This window comes from Trachymyrmex cornetzi, unplaced genomic scaffold (genome assembly GCF_001594075.2).
Source record: "Trachymyrmex cornetzi isolate Tcor2-1 unplaced genomic scaffold, Tcor1.1 scaffold57, whole genome shotgun sequence".
In the NCBI taxonomy this organism is placed as follows: domain Eukaryota; kingdom Metazoa; phylum Arthropoda; class Insecta; order Hymenoptera; family Formicidae; genus Trachymyrmex; species Trachymyrmex cornetzi.
The window spans coordinates 58,063-78,051 of record NW_017299882.1 but is presented as its reverse complement, the minus strand read 5'-3'; the positions used below and the strand labels follow the sequence as shown (position 1 = coordinate 78,051).

Here is a 19,989-nt window from a genome sequence, read left to right as displayed (position 1 = left end):
AAATTATACAAGTTATCGTTAGTCGGGGAGATGTTACTTTAATAATTAAAGAAAATGTTGCTCCATTATTGTTTAGGCGAATCGTTATTTCGCTCGAATTAATAAAACTGCAAATTATAATTTTAACCTGCATATAAATATATATGCAAGTTAGCGTTAGTCTAAATTGGAGATATTATTTTAATGATTGAAGAAAACATTGCTCTAGCATTGTTTAGGTTATATTCTTGTTCTGCTTGAATTATCAGGCTAAGACTTTTTATACCGATAATGTAACGCATTCGAATGATGTAATTCTCAAGAATTTCAAGTAATTCTTATATATTTATGGTTAAGGCCAAGGCACAAGTCGATATTTATCTGTTATTACGCAATTGTAATGTACTCGTTTCCGATACTGTGAAATAGTTAAACTGATTTCGGAGAATGCTATTTTGAAATTTTTATTTTTCAAAATTCTGTGTACAAAGAGTATAAAAATTTAATTAAATAAGTTTTAATTATTTATATATATTTTGACATTTTTTCTAGAGTTTTTTTTTTCGATTTTATTAGAATAAGCTTGCATTTGGAAGTTACTTTCGACACAGTGATAGCAGAAATGAAAAATATTCCAATTACAAAACTTTACGCAAGCATCTCGACATAAATTTTTATGACTGCTTATAAATTGCAATTTTATATTACGTATATAAGTAGGAATCAGAAATGAAAAATATTCCAATTACAAGACTTTTAGAAGAATTATAATTTTACTACTTTTTATGCATGCATCTCGACATAAACTTTCATAATATTGCTTACAAATTGCAATTCTGTATTACGTAGAAATCATTTAAGAAAATATTATCGACAAAACAGCGTTGAAATTAAATACAATGGAGAATGGTCGAAGATACAGTTACGATATTAATAAAGCTGTACAAATTATAAACTTATCTAAATCTCGGTTCAAATTCTTTGATTCTGAAATCACTGCAGTATATTCTGCATCTTTTGCGATCTAAGTGTTTACATGAGTATCGAAAATATTGACGCCGATTTATTTTCGTCTCACAGCGCGGTATTTTTATCACGAGGACCAGGTCCTACATGCCAGAAGAGAACGGAAAGGTGTCGACGTTCTCGATTGAGAAAAGATTGGGACGTGCTACGCGGAGATCCACGGTAACCGTGCCAAGGAGGTGCGGTATTGATCTCTTCCGCGGCTACGTCTACGCTATGCCACTCGTCTTGGCGCGTGCTAGTCGCACCGCCGCGCCGCCAGAAATTGAATCACGCAAATTCACGCTATTGCTGTAAATAGACATAACTGTAGCGTTCGATCTTGTTCTTCCGATGCTTCAAGGAAATTTCCGCAGCATAGAGCCGGTTATACCATTATCGCCGATAATAGCTAACATGTTGAATATTCATGAAAGCTACAGTCATTGGAAAAAGAGAGAAAGAGATCCGCTTCTGTTGAGGTATATAATTAAATTTTTGTCGTTATACATACCAAAATTATCTTTGGTAATTTGGTATTAAACTGTTTTCTTTTTGCAATATTATATTTTGCGCCGCTGAAAGTTTACAAGTATTACCAGAGAACTTTATTTTAATAGAATTTTGACTCAAGAATTGAAATTAGAGAAAAATTAATTGCAGAAATATTTAAAATTATAAGTATATTTAAATTAAAAAAAAAATGAGTACAAAAAATAAAAACTTTCATAAAGAAAAATCGATTCCGTTAATTGAAACATTCATAGATGTAAAGAAACGTACGTATTCAAAGATACTTTTTATAAAAATCGTTATTACTGTATATTAAATTTTCTTTATTCTGGTTATATGCACATAAACACTAAATGTATGATTTATTTAACACGCGATGACATTAGTTTCAATTTTGATGTCGCGGAATCATTCGTGAATCGCGATGAGTCTTTCAATGAAGCTTATCTATAAATAGTTCATCATATGTAACGCAGATACTTATAGAATCGATTGAACACAATTTCGTGATAATAAGATTATCCGATAAACATTATCATTCGATAGCAAATCTATTTTAATGGAATAATAAATTCTACTATCTACACTCTCTCTGAGAAAAAAATGCTGTTGATTCAATTAAAATCTATATTACGGGCTGTCACTAACATAAGTGATTAATTCATATATATTTTTATTGACACAAAGACATAAATTATTATTTCAATAATCAAGCCTTTATATCAATAAAATATACGCATGAATTAATCACTTATGTTAGTGACAGCCCGTAATATAGACTTTAATTGAATCAACAGCATTTTTTTCTCATTGTCAGTGTACTTAATCCGCTTTTAACGTTGTAAGTGAGTTCACTTTATTTATTTTATATAATCTATTATGTTATCTCGTAGTTATCTTGCCATAGATATCTATAGGATATCTATGGCAAGATACTATTTTGACGTTATCGTGACTTGTTCTGTTGGAGTATTTAGCCATAGATATCTGTGGGATATCTATGGCAAGATACTATTTTAACGTTATCGTGACTTGTTCTGTTGGAGTATTTTATCATAGATATCTATAGGATATCTATGGCAAGATACTATTTTGACGTTATCGTGACTTGTCCTGTTTGAGTATTTTGCTATAGATATCTATGGGATATCTATGGCAAGATACTCAAACAGAACAAGTCACGATAACGTCAAAATGACATTAAAATGAATCGGAAATGATTGAAAAATGATTTTTTATGATCATTTTGGAGTCATTTTTTTTAGTGCGAGCATGGCAGGCAGCGCACGAGACTGCTATGCCAGAGATCCCGGGTTCGATCCCATCAGGCAGAACCGAAAAATGTTTTCATAGCTCCTCTCGGAAGGTAAACCACCGAGAGTATCCTTGCCAAGAGCACTTCTCTAATAAATCGTCGTTCGGAATCGACGTTAAACTGTAGGTCCCATATTACTGTGTACAACCAGCGTGTACACCACAGACATATGAAAGAAGTCACCACGCTCGGCCACGAGCAATAGGAATGAGGATTGAAGTCATTTTGACATCATTTCGATATAATAATAACTTGTTGTTCTATTTGGGTAATTACGAGATAGCATAATAGATATATATCTATATATAGTATCTATGGTACGTATATACAGTGAGTACAAAAAATATTCGTACAGAGAAAATGTTTTTTAAAAATAAATATTATCCAGCGAGAAATGAGTCATCGAATTGATACCGAATTGATATAAATTCGATGATTTTAACACCAATTTGATGTCGATTCGACGTTTAATTAACGATCATTTCTTGTTGTATAATTAACAATTTATTCATAAAGAATAAAATAGACTGCATGTTTCTTAAAATTATATATATCAAAAAATGATGTGTATTAATTATACAAAATATATCATCCGAAAAATAAGCGAAAATTAAAAATTGTATTGTTTGAATGCTCAAAACGTATTCGTACAGACGAGAAATTTAGCTTCTAAAATCAGGAATACATGCTAAGCTCGTTTGTTTATATTAGAACAGAATGTATTTATTGTATAAAATTGCTAATTAATGTTTATTTTCTACAAATAAGGGTTTTTTTTATAACAAATTTCCTTGTACGAATACTTTTTGCTCTCACTGTATATGTACATTTAAAAAATGTTTTAAGTAACTATTTTTTATGAGATTAACAAAGTAGGTTTAAAATAATCAAAAAAATAATTTTTCCTAATCTGATCGCGAGCTGTTTAATTCTGAACTTATTTATTTATATAGCTAATCTTCTTGGAAATAAAACGGCGGGCACATTCAATATAAACATAAGATTTAACATTAAACATAACTGTTGATAAGACTATTGATTATTTATCTGATATAAGATAGGCGAATAATTACTTATTAAAAATTTGTGCAGTTTGTCTTGATTTTAATTTGCATAGAGAATACGGTTTTAAATTACCTGCATTTTGAAGGTCGCTTCTGCGTCAAAAGCGACCCCCATTTCATTCAAAATGTACAGCTGGCTCAAGACTTCATTCTGGATAGTAAATGTCAAGGCTATAAGACCTCAGCAGAGAGATTTTAATGTTTGAAAATGATTACCGAAAGAAGCACTACAAAAATAAATATAAATAAAAAAAACCATAAATACGAGTTAATATTGTACATAAATATAAATGAACATGAATATTAAGTGCAATCATCCTTGTTTAACGCACGCGATGTCGGGTAAATTAGGTGACACGTTTTTTTTTTAATTAAACTTTCAAATAGATGTGTTTAATAAATGAAGTTAAACTGATTAGCCTCTCTGAAATTAAACTAATTAATTCCATTTTTTTATCAATTTCTTCATTTTAGCGTCAGATTAATTTGTAATATGATCAGTCTGTAATATGATCATATCTTTTATTAATTTGTTCTACTTTAATTTATGAAGTTGATCAATTTGATTTTAAGCAGAGGTCTAAATACATTTGCGTAAGGATATTTAATTCCAAGAATGTAACGTTTTCATGATTCGTGGTACGGGTTGCATGATGTCGGTGACACCGATTGGAGGAAATTCCTTGCGCGGATCGCGACAGTAAACACTAATTAGTTCAGCTGCCGCGTTCGGTGCACGCGAAAACCGTTCGGCACGACAAGAATAGTGCCGTAATTAAATTAGTAAGAGTGCATCACACGCTAAAATAATTCATGAGTTTGTCAGTTGGTAAAAAAAGAAATAATATGCATCACAATATGTACTACGGTGAAAAATAATTAATATTTGTTTGTCGAGAAAATTGTGCTCACTTTTCATCGTGTTCATGACTTTTACATTTAATAATTAATTTAACAATTAATAATTCATTTTATACATTTTGAAATACCTACATGTCAGTTTTTATTTGGACAGTACGAAGATTTACTGTCGCTAATACAACCACTTCATGTAATATAAATCGACATAAATATTGATTGTACTATTAATAAATATTGCCACTCCGTCGCTTTTAAATTATTTATTCACGATGACGAATCTCTGATTCTTTCATTTTCAAGCGTTTCTCATTTTCAAAACTTTCTAGTTTCTCTTGTGCAATAATTTGTGCAATAACTTAATATCTGCTTTTTGAAATTTATACATATTTATTTATAAGAAATATCTCCGATGGAGAGTTAACATTGACTATATTTTTGTAAGATTAAAAAAAATATCTAAGATTTATTCTTTTTATTAATTAATTCCTCTTTACGAGGCATAAATTAAAATGTTAAATTGCCTATAACACCGCCTTATAACACAGTGTTAGATTTATGTCTTAAGTGAGTATCGAATATAAGACAAGGGGGAAATAAATATGCAACACTTGAGGCGTGGCGAGATGGAAAACATATCTCTTATATTTATTAAAGCTCTTTCTCTCTCTCCTAGAGTTACAAAGGTAATGTTTTTTGAACGGTCACGCATTATTTATGCTGTACAATTGTCAACAATAGATGGCCTTTCAAACGTACGTCTCTTGAGCCGTTTTATCGCTCGTGTGTAATCTGTGCTTAGGGACACCCACGTAGATACGCATGTATAATACATAATGATCGTGTGTGTCGCACCGTGAGATGTGGGTCACCACAAGAATGAGCATACGTACACATCATGAGAGTGTAGTGTCCGCGAATGTATTATTATTGAAAATACCAACGTGCGTACTTAACACATGTTTCGCTCGCTATGCGTTGCGAGGTGTTTGTGCCAAGTTTCGCTGGTATCTACGAGCGTGTGCAAGTCATGAATAAGTCGGGTATTAATACATTGATAATATGAGCAAGTGGCATGAATCCAGTTCCAAAAATCTCGTCGAATTATAGACCTTACGTGCCTATAATTTTAATCAAATTGCCTTAGATTTTATTGATTTTAATTTCAAACACTTTAAAACCTTAAAATGTTCCTCAAAAGAATTTTCTATTGATGCATATTTTTTGATGCATAAATCCTAACGGATTTATATCTCTCGAGTCTTGTCCGAGTATCATATTTTCTTTGATCTGTTAAAATGTGCACATAGAAAAATATACGTATGTACTGTATCAAGAGACACAGTACTATCTCGGATATCAAGTGCACGTTATATGTTTTTTTTATATAAATATGTTTATGTAAAACTATATATGTGATGTTATATGATGATGTGACCCTTGAAACTGGGGGGCTTAAATATTACGTACCTTTTTCAAGTATTTCAAAAATTCAGACATCCGCAAATTCATAAAATCACCATAAGCAATGAATTTATTAAAAATATATTCTGAATCCTCTCTAGTAAGTTTATAATATTTTAATCAAGATTATTAAATTAAAACAAATTTGATTTGCTTATTATAAAGTCGCTTCTTTGGTAAAATTTTATAATATTCTTAAAAGGAAAATAAATTCTTGTTTTGAATATATCATAATGAGTTTTTCTCTAAAATTTATGATAAATATATTTTAAGACTATTACCAAGATAATTCTTTATCTAAACATAACCATTACTTAAAAGAAAAAAGTAAACTGAATAATCACTAAATTCTTTCAATAGAAGCAAAAATACAACTTGGAAATAAGATAAGCAAACCATTTCTGATATAAAAATATTCTTCAAAGAAAAATAAACTTTTGTTTTGAGTACATGAGTTTTTCTAAAATTTGTGATAAGTATGTTTTAAGAGTATCGAGTAAATTCTTTGTTGAAGATAACTGAAAAGAAAAAATAAACTGAGTAATTATTTTTCTTAGCGATAAAAGCAAAAAAGCAACATTAGAAATAGGATAAAGAAACATGTTTAACATAAAAAGAACATTACGAAAAACGTTATAATTTTTAATTAATTGTATAAACGAATTATTATGTATTGATTATAGAGAGAAACTGATTAAGCCAATCGATTTTACGAAAAAAGTAACAAAAACATTACAACTTTTTCCAATTGTTGTTTTTTGCTTTAAATTATTAAAAAAAATTTATAATATCGATCATATTTTTGCAAAAAGTTATTTGTTTTTTTTATTATTTTTTCTATTGAATCGATTGGAGTAATCAACTTTTCTTTTATAATCAACATGAATCAATATTGAATAATTCGTTTATAATAATTAGTCGCAAAATTGACTTTTCTATTATGTTTTTAATGTCAGAAATGTTTTTTATGCTCCGATTCTATGTTCAATTGTTTTTTTTTTTACTAACACTGCATAGGTTCTAATAGGATTCAAACTCTTTATATCGAATGTGTATATAAATTCACACTGAATTTAATCATTAAAGATCCAGCTTGACCGTTTAAGACTTCCATTTCCTATTTGCTGTGTATTGATATTACGGTTTTAAAAGCTTCTTTATCTACTATGCTTTATACACAATAAAAAAGAAAATGTTAATTTCAACATTTTTTTACATGTCCCAGGAGATCCACTCTAAATTTTAAGTTAAAGTAACTCATTCGTCTTGTGTTATTTATTAACGAACTAATAATGTTAAATAATTGACACAATACTTTACATTTATATTTATTATTTTGATTTTAAGGGTGATTTAAAACTAACATATAAAATAAGTAGAGTACATAGAAGAGTAGTTGCAGTAACTCGTAAAAGAAAATGTTAAAACATTTTTGTTCGTATAATGTGAATGAAAAAATTCTTAGATGTTATAAATTGACTTTGAGATATATAGATTAATTGAAACAATTGTGTTAAAAACACTCAAAATAATATTCCATTTTTAATTGACATATGCAATTGTTAAATTAGAAAGGTGACATGAATCTAACACATCAAAATGTTACAAAAATAATAACATCTCAGTTGTATGTTTATTTTACATTGAAGTAATAATCAAAATGTGGTAACACAAGAAAAATTCTACATATGGACACACGATTTTTCACTGTGTATTGTTCTGTATTTATATACGAGTACATAGTCTCATGAAATAATTATAGCCTTCATAACGAACTAATTCGTATCGCGTGCACGAGCGATTTCGCACGCGTGTGCATCGCGCGTGGCGCGAGCTTACGAAGCGGCGTACACACGCGGATTCCACGATGCGGTTTCGCCGCCAAGATACTACCATCAAGTATTCCCTCCCTTCTCACCCTGGCATAGTCAGTGCATTCGACATTCACAGACCAGTCGATATGGTCAGTGCCCCCCGACGCGTCGTCGACTAAACACACGCAGTAAAGTTTCTCTCTCTTTCGAGGGAGAGAGTAAGAGTTCTCGAGAGCGAACTCGCATCTCGCGTTGCGCTCCATTTTCCTGTGGAGCGAAGTTGTTATAAACTTCTCGGTGATAGATAAAACGGACATCGTACAAATCGGGTAACCCTTGCGGATCTCACAAGTTTGTGTGTTATTCAGAGAAATTTGCGTTAAATTTGCGTTGCATCGATCGTGCGATTTGTCTGATTCTTGGTATTACAATCTGAGGCTTGCAATTAAAACAAATCGTTACACTTTTGAGAGTGCGTATTTATTATTGTAGTCGACGTTGGAATTCGGAATGTTTGAAACATTCCTTGCTTCTTGAGTAATCCTTAAGTAATCTTGCCTATTCTTTAGTAATAGCAAGTTAGGAATGTTACGATAGTAAGGAATGTTTGAATTTTTTATTGTTTACTATACTGAAAAAACACTAAATTTTAACAAATATTTGTGTGAATAGTTCTACGTAAATATTTACTAAACGTATATTTATTTGATACAAAATTATTAATTTAACTATATTTTATTGAGTAAATATTTATTTATTGTGAATAAATGTGAATAAATTTGTTTACTTAGTACTATTGAAAGAAATATATACTAACATTTAGTAAATTTTTTTCAATGTATGTTATTTTGATAAAAATAATTTAATTTTTAAAAGATAAAATAAAATATTATGTATCAAACGGAATATATTTACTGCTCGAACGCCAACTATACAAGCTGATGTAAAAGAGAGGATCTCAGAATGAAACACTCGAAACTGTTTTCAAATAGAGAAATGAAAAACATGAGAAATTATCATTTACTGAGAATTTTAATTTACAGCCAAGAGATTTTGAAATGCGTCACGATCTATAGTCTCTTTCGACAATTCTGGAAAAAAAGAATTATAGCTATAAGAAATAATGCAATGTTTGTGTTTTATTATGTAGCAACTCGTATATATCACAGAGCAAAAAGACCCAGTTGACCAGAGTTAGCATTAATCGATGTCGATGCAACACGCTCCTCAAATGTGTCGATCGCTCACGAAAGTCACTCGCCAAGTAAACATCTTACATTGCAGCAAGAACGTTTATTTACGCGATAAATACGCGGCCCTTCGCTTTTTCTGCGTTGATAAGATGTATCACTGGTCCAGCTAACTATCATTTGCGTCAGAACGGTATTCTTATTATCAATACGGCTGTAAATAAACAGCGTAGATATACTTGACTTGCTCGCTGAGACGAGCAACAAGCTTATGACATCCCGTGCGAGATTTAATTTGAATATCGTTTTTTCTCGGAGCTTCAATACCGCGAGTATCGACTTTGATAACGCAAAGTGAATAGGGTATAAAAGAATTACAAAGATATTTATAGACGTTAATACTGCCGGTATGTATCGGATAATTCTTATATTATTCTCAAACACTCGGATATATTATTCTAGCATCTGTGGTTATTTAAAGTCACAGATAAGTCGGCGACGCGATTCGTAACTGGCGAATAGAAATATAATTCTACATGACATTTATCCTTGTTTTATAAGTCACCCGAATCACTTACACAGGTGGTCATGACATTTCTTTTTTCATACAGATATTGAGATATTGAGATAAATTTAATAACTGTGAATTGAAGTGCCAGCCTTTATATTTATTTTGCTTTAAAATAAAATACTCGAACCACTCAAATCGCAGCGTTCCTGGAATGTACTTGACTGAAAACGTAAATTGTTTTTTCAATCTAGATTCGTTGATAAATTAAAATATATATTTTTCTCTACAGAAATGATCTGGAAATAACATTTTTTCTCTTAATTAGCAAACGCGGCAATGTGTTTATCTCGTGCATACGGTTCAAATGAAATTCTGCATGCAGACGATACGTAAAAAAGTCCGAGATATGAAAATAAATCCATATGACGGTTTATATATCCAAGAACAAATTGCATATTTATCAAAGAGATTCTGCGCCACGCGATAATTTCCGTTCTTTGTGAAAGCGTATCTCATACTTAGGCAAGTGGACTTGTTATGCGCGTGAATCACCACGTTGAAAACGATGGAAAAACGGTAGTTTCTGAGTACCGACCTTGCGGAAAAGCGATCTGGGAATATTTCTTTGGGTCAACTATTTATAGTGTAAGCCAACGTTTTCATCTCCGTCACCGTTGATACTCGGACGAAAGGCTTGTTGACATCGTGCCGCGAATTTTTGCTGTCGACAGTTTGCTGTTGATTTACATTGGAATGTTTATACCTGTTATTTTATCTTGTAAATCTATTTTTGAGACACAAATCCTTTTTTAGAACAAGGATTTTTAGGCGTAAATTACGATTGTTAAACTATAAATAACCGTAGTTCCTATACTTGTGTATAAAACGTATAAATATTATTGTTAAACCTAATAATATTACCATTAATATCAATAGTGTAACATGTTTAATATCAAAATTAATACGATTTTTGTGAAAGAATAAATTTGAAAATTGCTAGAAAAGATGAAAAACAGGATAACAGAGCACATCACGTATTTGGAACGTAAAAAGAAGTATAGTTAACTTGTTGTCTACACGATCCACCTACACAGTTTACAAGAATACGTCCGTGTCAATTTCATGCAAATTAGACGCAGAGAAACCGTGTACAGGCGTAATCTAATTATCGTCGACGCAATTCCAATTCACGTTCTCTGACGTAGATGTAGTAGTGTTTATTATGCGTGGATCGTAAAGTTTGTGACATAGTGTATATTTTGTAACGCGAATTCTTCGCAACAGTTGTCTTGTCTGCCTTTGTAGAACCTATAGGTCGCAGTTGCCCTCGCGACGAACGCAGCGGCGTCGAAGACGAGAACAATCGTTGGTTTGACGAACGAAAACAACGGTACTCGTCATGGCGCACCGCGCCGCATTCTATTAATAACTCGGCACCGCGGCTCTTTGTAAATTTGTCGAGGGTCGCGGCGAGCTCATTGATTCATTGATCATATCGTGGGAGAACGATACGTCTCTCACGGAAGTGCCATCGTTGTTAGACTAGTGACCCTCTCTAGAATAAGAGTATCGAAATAACATTTAATTAGAATTAATCAGTATCAATCACGCAAATGATTGAAAAGAATTATTTATGGCAATTTTTGACAAAATTTACTTTTTTCTCCGAAACGTCACATTCCGAAGATTTTTTCATGTTGAACACGATACCGTTGACAGAATTTAGCATTTATTGGCGGATCCATGAGAGAGGAGGCCATGACCTCCCTTTTTCAAAAATATTGATGTCAAATGTTAATATTTTTTTAATTTAAGAAATCGTACAGAGGTATAAAAAATGTACGTAGATTCTATTATATTATAGTTTTAAAAAGCTATTTTTTTCAAAAATTGTAAAAAGAAAATTAAAATTTTTTTTTTTTTTTCGGAAAGAAGCAAATAGATAGGCAGATCTTACAGACGCACATAAATTTTTCCAACGAATTTTTCTATCCTTGGGAGAAGAACCGAGAAAATCAGCGAAAAAATTCGACAAAACGTTTCGGTTTTTTCGGAAATTTTAAAACTATATATTATATTATTTCTTTTTTGTATTATAATATAATTTTAAATAAAACTTTTTATGAAAGATACATTTAAATAATACTTTTTCAACGTAACGCCACTAATAATTTAAATATTCTACTTTTCACATACACATATTTGACTATAAAAAAAATTTCACTTGCGACCCTCCCCCCTCTCTTGAAAAATTGCTGGATCTATCGATAGTAGCGCGTCAGGATTTTTAATAAACTGTAATAAAATAAGCAAAAAAATGACATTTTTTGCCGTAATCAACATTTTTATGACAAAACAAAAAAAAACTCGTTTTTATATAAAGTTCACAGAATCTAAAAATACACACATAAAATTCAAAAGTTTTAAATAAATTTTAGTTCATGATCATACGACTTATTTTCATCAAGTTATGGTTATTTAAATTTCAAACTTTCTGTATAATTATTCAAACAGTCATGTACTAATGATAATAAATTATATAATGAACTAAAATTTATTCAAAAATTTTTGAATTATATTTTTAGATATCATAGACTTTATTATTTAGAAATAAGTTTTGCCGTGAAAAATGTTGAAAATGATGAAAACATGCCATTTTTGCCCATTTCATCCCAATTTATTCAAAATTCTGACGTTCTACACAAATTCTGTCAACAGTATCGTGTTCAGCATGAGAAAATTTTCGGGATACGTACTATGGCACCTGAGAGAAAATTCGGTGATGAATTATGTATAATTGTTTACCAACAATTATTAACTGTCCGTATTTCAAAATCATAATCAATCGCTTGTTGCTTGTTTTATTTAAATTCAGTGAACTGGCAGTTACTAATTATGGCCGTAACTTACTAATTGCATTTATAACTAGTTGATGGTCAAGCACTGTTTCATATTTGTAGATATTCGGTAATGAATTGCTATTTTTTAAAATTATAATATGAAAACGTGTATTTTCGGTCAACTGTAAATTTATTTATCGGATTAGATTAAATTATTTTAAGTTTCTTATATAATAAATTATTAATTAATAAACGTTAATTATCTTAAGTTTCTTATATATCTATGTTTAATATCTTTGGGCGAGTCAGAGACGATCGATCATTTCGAGCTTTTTGAATAATATATAAACACAAATAAATCGTAAAACCGGAAAATGATTGCAGGAACGTTAACAGTTCATATTGATGAAAACGATTGATATTTTGGAAATGGGAAATGAGAATGAAATTCTTGCTATGTACAAGCATAATTCTGTTACCGAGTGGTTGCAAAAAACGGGACAAGCCACGGACTATGTAAATAATGGTAAATCAACAATTATAAATTTCAATCTTCCTCCAATATTTTCATCGCAATTTATTTTATGTTCATTATCTTTAAACGAGAAAGTATTTAAAGATAAATAACATAAAATACATACAAATTTCGTAATGTTTATGTATCGTAAATCTTTATGTTTGTATAAATTATTAGTATAGTATATAAGATGTTTAAGAAATCATCCAATTCTATCTCATTTTGATATCACTTATAATAATACGTGCTTTAAATCCTCTAACTAAACACACGTATGCTTTCCGCATATATTGTTTTTTAATTAACATCATGGCACATTTATATTTGTATACGCAAACTTTGAAGTGCACAAAAAGGAACAAATGATAAAAAGCAATAAAGTATGTAGAATAATAATGTTAACATCAAAATAAAATAATGTAAAATTTTGTACATTTAACTAAAAATAAAAATTTGCTATTGATTTAGTTTAGAATTTCATGTTATAATAGAGAAGGTATTTTCAATATATTATAATAAGTTAGTCTGGATAAACGAACTGTGCAGACTATTCTTTATTAGCGGATCTCATTTAAACAAAATTATTTTATTTCTGATGCAGGTAGCGAAAGCCCAGTTTTTGGTATCGAGGGTGGTAGTAGCGCTGCAGGCGCTAGTAGTAACTTGAGACTTGCATCTCACGAGCTGCCAAATGAGATTTCGGCTCCCTATGAAGTACCTCAATTCCCGATCGAACAGATCGAGAAGAAGCTTCTGATCCAACGACAATTGACTGTCAAGTGAGTATTCATTCTGATTGAATGCATTTTTATAGCATTTTTTGGTTTACTTACACAATTCAGATCGGTTCAAGTAAAAACTTATACTTACGAAATTATTTATAATTATATACTTATAAGCTCATACATATGTAAAATATTTTAGTTTCTTAAATTTTAAATTTCAATTTGTAATATAATTCTGATTTAAATACATTTTAATTGAAATATATCCTCACAAAAATTGATTCCTGCTGTATCAATTACAATACAAATCGAAAAAAAAATTATCATTAAATTTACGCGAAAGAGTTGTTGTATTTATCAAATAAAGTTAAAAAAAAATCATTCATCAAAGCAAGAAGCCACCATAATCTAAAGACCAGAGCTGTTTCTTCGACAAGTTTTATATTGAACAAAGTTGGAAGTTTTTTTGAAAAGGTTAGGTTAGGTTGAAAAAAAGGCATTGATGAAAAATTTCTCTCTGATGAGGAGAAAAGTATTTTAATATATTTTTCTTTTTATTTAGAGGCAAATTTTGCAATAACTTTTTCAAAAAATTTTCAACTTTATTTAATATAAAGTTTCTCGGAAAAATGACAGATATATTTTATATTATTCTAGTACGTCAATCCCTAACGTGTAGAGTTTATATATTAAAATTGCATCTCGAATAGAAGGATTGATTTCAATTAGTTTAGATGATTTCATTTTAGATGATCAGTAAGTTTAGATAATTATTTCGCGCCGAAAGAAGTTATAATTTCAAGGGATACGACGATACCGATAAGCAGGCGGCTATAAAACTGAGATCGCGATATATTTACGACTGTGCGAAAGGCACTAAAGTATTATCGCTATACCGAAGGGTATAAAGTACTTGGCTGTATGCACGAGGTAATACGTACGTGATCGAGTATCTAGTAAAACCAAGTGCCATAGCTAGATCGCTATACAGGGTGTCTGCAACGCAAATTTAAGTCTCAGACATTTTAAATTAAAATTCGGTGAACACCGTTAAGAATATAAATTGAATTTATTTTTAGAATAGCAACTTTAAGGAACGACATTTGGAAAAATTACCTTTTTCAAAAGATAAAACGTTTGAAAAAATATCGTGCTTCTTGTATCTTAAACGATATAAACGTTCTGCTTTCGAAATCACGCTGTATGTCTAAACGAGATCGGGTAGATAATCATCATAATCTGTTCGAAAGTTTTTACAGAAATTAAGGAACGTATAGAAGATCGCTTATTTTTTGCACAGTACTATTATGGAATCGTCGTATTAATCATGAGATGCGGGATCGATTTTTAAACGTGAGGATATCTCTGCCAAGAATATTCTGAATTAGCTTGCTTCTTTGTTGAAGGAATATTAAATGCTCTTTACTAATTCTTACTTAAGCTTTAAGCGGGAATTTGCATTTATTTAGAAGATAAAGGAGGAAAATAAATTCTAAATTCGCTGGTCAGAAAATTTGAGAATATTCGAGGAATATTTTGGTCACATTTGCGTAATATTTTCGTAAATATTTTATGATTGTAAATATGATTAGAGCAGCTATACTTGTAGTCATAGGCCGGTATTTATAGGTGGTTCTTATATTTAAGACCGTCTTAAGTAAAGCCTTAAATGTCTTGAATCATTACAGTACAGTATTCATAGTTAAAATCTTATATTTAGGATCGTCTTAAATAATGTCTCAAGATGCTAATACGGATTTCTGATTGGTTTATGACATTTTAAGACTGTACTTAAGACAGTCTTAAATATAAGAATCGATTATGAATACCGCCCATAGAGCCGTATTTAGCATCTCTTGAGGAGTTACTTAAGACGGACTTGAAATAAGAACAGACTACGAGCCATAGTGTCGATAATTGGACGTTGATGCGACACTTAGGGATAGCTGTTACACTTCCTGTGTCATTGCATAATAATGAGAAAATGTTTTATATACGATGTTTTCTGTGTACTAATGGAACGCCAACTCGGCAATGTTCACCAGGATTGCGTCCGCGCGAACCAGTTCGGAATTATTATCGTCGTTAGATATTTTACCGGTACCGTGATGTATTATGTAGATCCGAGCGAAGGATATAAACGGATAGATAGAGACTGGTAGGTCACGCCGCCCACGTCTTAACTGGAACGGTCGAGGCAGACATTTTGCGAATTTTGTGCGAGAAATGTCGCATTGCTATTCAGTTAGACAGTTCTGCGCTCCTTCCTGCGTATATATTTTTTATATAGGATTTGTGTTATATCCTTAGAGACACTTATTACTGAGAATTACTACGAAAATTATAATAATGAAATGTTGATATTATTTTAGTATAGTTTTGGCGCAGTATTGAATTAAATCACACTGGCTGGATTTCTAATTTTATAATATTATTGAAATACGTATATTGAGAATTGTTAGTATTCTTTACAGAAATTGGATAGTGGAAAATAGTGATTAAGTACTTATTAGGAATATAAAAAGCACTAATAATTAGTACTGTTCATACTCAAAATAATTAATCGGTATCTTACAGTATTAAATTTCTGTAAGGGTATAGAGAATTCTAAATTTAGACGCATATTTATATGTGAACAGCACTGCTGGTGCCTTACCATTAGATTGTGTATTCATACGTTTTTTATCTGTCGATATAATATATACGATAGTTTGATTGAGTGTATAATTAAGTTCGCAATACAATATTTGAGTATTACAATAAAATTTTAATTTAACTAATTAAACAGCACTATTGGCAAAGTTTATTTATGGACTAAAATTTAATTATTTATAAAAAAGAGAGGAACTATGCAACATTTATATATTATTTATATTATTTTTAATTAATCTCTTTCTCTCGACTTGTTTTATTTAAAGTCAATTTTTGCAACTATTTGCTGCGCAACAGTTTTTAAGATACTCTCATGTTATTATTTTTTTCTCACATTCAATTTTGCATTCTAGAGCGACTCTATTCACTTCGAACTTAATTTTTTTATCTTACATTTTTATATTTTTATATTTTTTGGCATTTCGGTTCATTTTGTAATCTGGTTTTTTTGCACCTTATTCTTTTTTTTTTAACTGTGTATTTATTTTTGCCAAAGTGCTTGAGGGGATTTTCCCAGATCGCTCAATAAATGGTGCGTTCTCTCTCTCTCTCTCTCTCTCTCTCTCTCTCTCTCTCTCTCTCGACTGGTCGCTTCAAATTACAATATTAATCGTTTAGTAAAAGCCATATGAAGGACGAGCAGTGAAACATATTTGACTAAGTACACATTATTATTTACAAATATGTCACATGATTGCAAATATATTTACATTTATATACTTACAGCGTAAGTATCGTGAAAAGAGGAGCGCATTTGTGCGTTATTTAGATCGACTATACAATCTTTGTTTACCAATTGCATGAAAACTGCGGATTACCTTGAGACGGCCGTTGATCACCGATAAAATCGTCGTCGTCGTCGACGTGAACAGAATTCTCGTTGCTGCAGCCAATAAAGCTGCGATCAATAATTCAACGCGGGACGTATGCTTGTTTGGCCTCGAGATGCTTAATGTAACACGATAGTTCAATTCGAAATGTATGTCATAATCGTTAATGCTTATTTAAAATTAAAACTATCCTAGTAGGCAATCAAAGGATTTGGCGAAAAAGATTAATCCGCGAGCTGTGAAAAGAACTAATAAGCTCTTAACTCACCGAGAGATGAGACGTGCTTTTGTAATTGTCAAACACAGACCTCGTTGCGACCCTGTATAACGATCTTTGCTTTAAAAATCGATTGTAACTGATCTTCGTCGTGAAACAAAGGCCAATAAGCTTATTCAAGATAGTTTCGTCCCATTCACATTGCTATCTGTTGTCCCTAACTGGAAGTACTCACGATATACTTCAACGGTATTGAAGCGAAAAGCAATATATATTTTACGACGGCAACGTCGTTGATGATCTTTAGAGAGAAATAACGACGACAAATAACGCAACAGATAAAATACTGGAAGGCCTAAGTAGTAAGTAATTAAGTAAATGATAATAAATACGCGCGCGTATCACGCTATACTCTCTAAATTCTTTGGAATAGAATCTCATTCTAAAGAATGAAAATTAGACCAGTCTTGAAAAAGAGATTGGTTCAGTTTTTACTCTTTAACGCCCAGTTTTTCACAAATGTAAGATTAACTTTAATGTCGGTTCAACTTACTCCTTATCTTTTTCCAATTTAGAAAAAGATGAGAAGAGTAAGGTTAACTTCAATCTCAGTATCAACTTACCCCTTATCGTTTTTCCAATTTAAAAATTGGAAAAGGATGAAGAGTAAATTGAACCGAGACTAAAGTTGATCTTACATACATGGAACCGGGCCTTAGAATGAGATTTCACTTTTCAGAGTGACAATTCACTCTAAAAGTTTCAGAGGGTATATTTTAACGACGATTTAATTCATTGCCGCATTGAGCGTGAACAAAGGATACAATGTGCAATGTAGGGAAGTTACGTCATGTAAGCGGAAACCATGTATCGGCCGTTTTTACATGCAATTGGAGAGCACTGTGAAACGCGGTGGGACGCGGCTCGATCCGAGCGCGGGGGTGGGTCGAAGGGGTTGCCCGCGATCGGCCGCCCTCCACGGCCACCCGCTCAGTGCTCGTGCGACCATCGTTGATGTCGGACGTACACCCGGCGGGGTACGCAACTTCCGGCACGGTCAAAAGAGTTGCATGCGCGTGGAGGAGGTGGTTTTAGGTACCGTTCGCACGAGGCTCGTGTGCTGCGCGCCGTGTTCCGTATCGAAAACCGGTATTAATAACCGGTGATCTGCAAGATATACGAGAAATGGACCTCACGCTAAACCGTCGTCGTTGATGATTATAGAGATTATTTCAAATCACCGGGATCCGATGAGACTGTAATCGAGTTCGATCACGGCGTGCAGTGTTTAATATTCCAGCGTAGCTGCAATCTCCATGGAGAATTAGCATCGCGTAACAGAAAAACCCGCGAAGATGATCTAATTATTAATTTTATTATTTTTTTTAAATACAGAAGATATCCTTCGTAATTCGACAATTATGTTTGTCGATAATTGCATCGATCGCTCCGTCGGTTTATTAAAAACAAACGTCTGCTTGATACAAGTATAATGGGGACTGTATTCAGATTATATTAAACCGCTCTCTCTACCTTGGGAATCACATATTTGGGAATCACATATTTTGATTTATCGATCCTCTCGACGCGCGATGTAATTACATTACTGGAGCTTGAAAGCGTCCGTACTGCAACGCAACGACACCAACACGCGTTCGATCCACGTAATCACGGTATAGCGTGAGAGATGTAGCGAGCTAAGAAGTCTCGCGTTTAAAACGTGATATAATCAGATTGTAGCAACACTAATCCTTACGCGAACGACACTGTGGACGAGATCGTTCGATGCTGGCGAGTGAGTTAATTGAAGAGAGGGATGCTTCTTGCTTGTGCTTAAACATCGCTTCAACAGCATTGATGACGCAGAAACGTGCAATACGCGATTCGAGGATCTTCCAAGAATTTGGTTCAAATTTCTGATCTTTTCTTAATCCGTGAGACTTGTTAATCCAACTGATTTCCGCTTACCTGCATGTTGCCCTTGTAATACGAATGCGATACGAATTTAAATTTCGTAGAGAATTGAAACATTGAGTGATTACCTAGGACTGCAAAAAGAGATTCAGGAAAATGGAAGTTTAAAGAATCTTGGAGAATACGAGTAAATTTCTTTTAAGACATTTATTCGAATGCGTCGTGCATGAATTGATAACATTTTGGCATTTTTATCACTCAAACAGAATATAAAAAATATCAATGTGGGTATAACATCATGCGTCTACGTAATTCTCATCGTGTAGGTATTAATATCAACGCCTACACGGCGTATGAATTTAATACGATGGATTTTATATCAACTGATATTTTTAGAGTGTTTTTATAAACTAAAGGTGTGATAAATTGCGTTTACCGCAGCATCGTATAGCACACTGCTATTACAACGCGAAATTTTGTTACACCTTTCGCCGCATCCCACAACCATCTGTCAACGAAATTAAACAAAATATGAAATAGAAAAATACTGATGAAAAATATAAATGGGAAAAAGAATATAT

At 31.9% G+C, this 19,989-nt stretch overlaps 1 protein-coding gene across 12 annotated transcripts in view; it reads left to right on the top strand.

Moving 5' to 3' along the window:
- The window catches only part of AMPdeam (AMP deaminase), a 45,490-nt gene that overhangs the window by 17,595 nt on the left and 7,906 nt on the right, over positions 1–19,989 (top strand). For 8 of the 12 annotated variants that reach the window (XM_018515137.1, XM_018515127.1, XM_018515126.1 and 5 more), the window contains one exon: positions 13,672–13,849. In XM_018515137.1, the coding sequence (XP_018370639.1) occupies positions 13,672–13,849 (178 nt within the window). Of the gene's footprint in view, positions 1–8,153; positions 8,364–12,883; positions 13,080–13,671; positions 13,850–19,989 lie in introns of those variants that run through there. The other 4 variants (XM_018515131.1, XM_018515129.1, XM_018515136.1 and 1 more) reach the window with 3 other exon arrangements.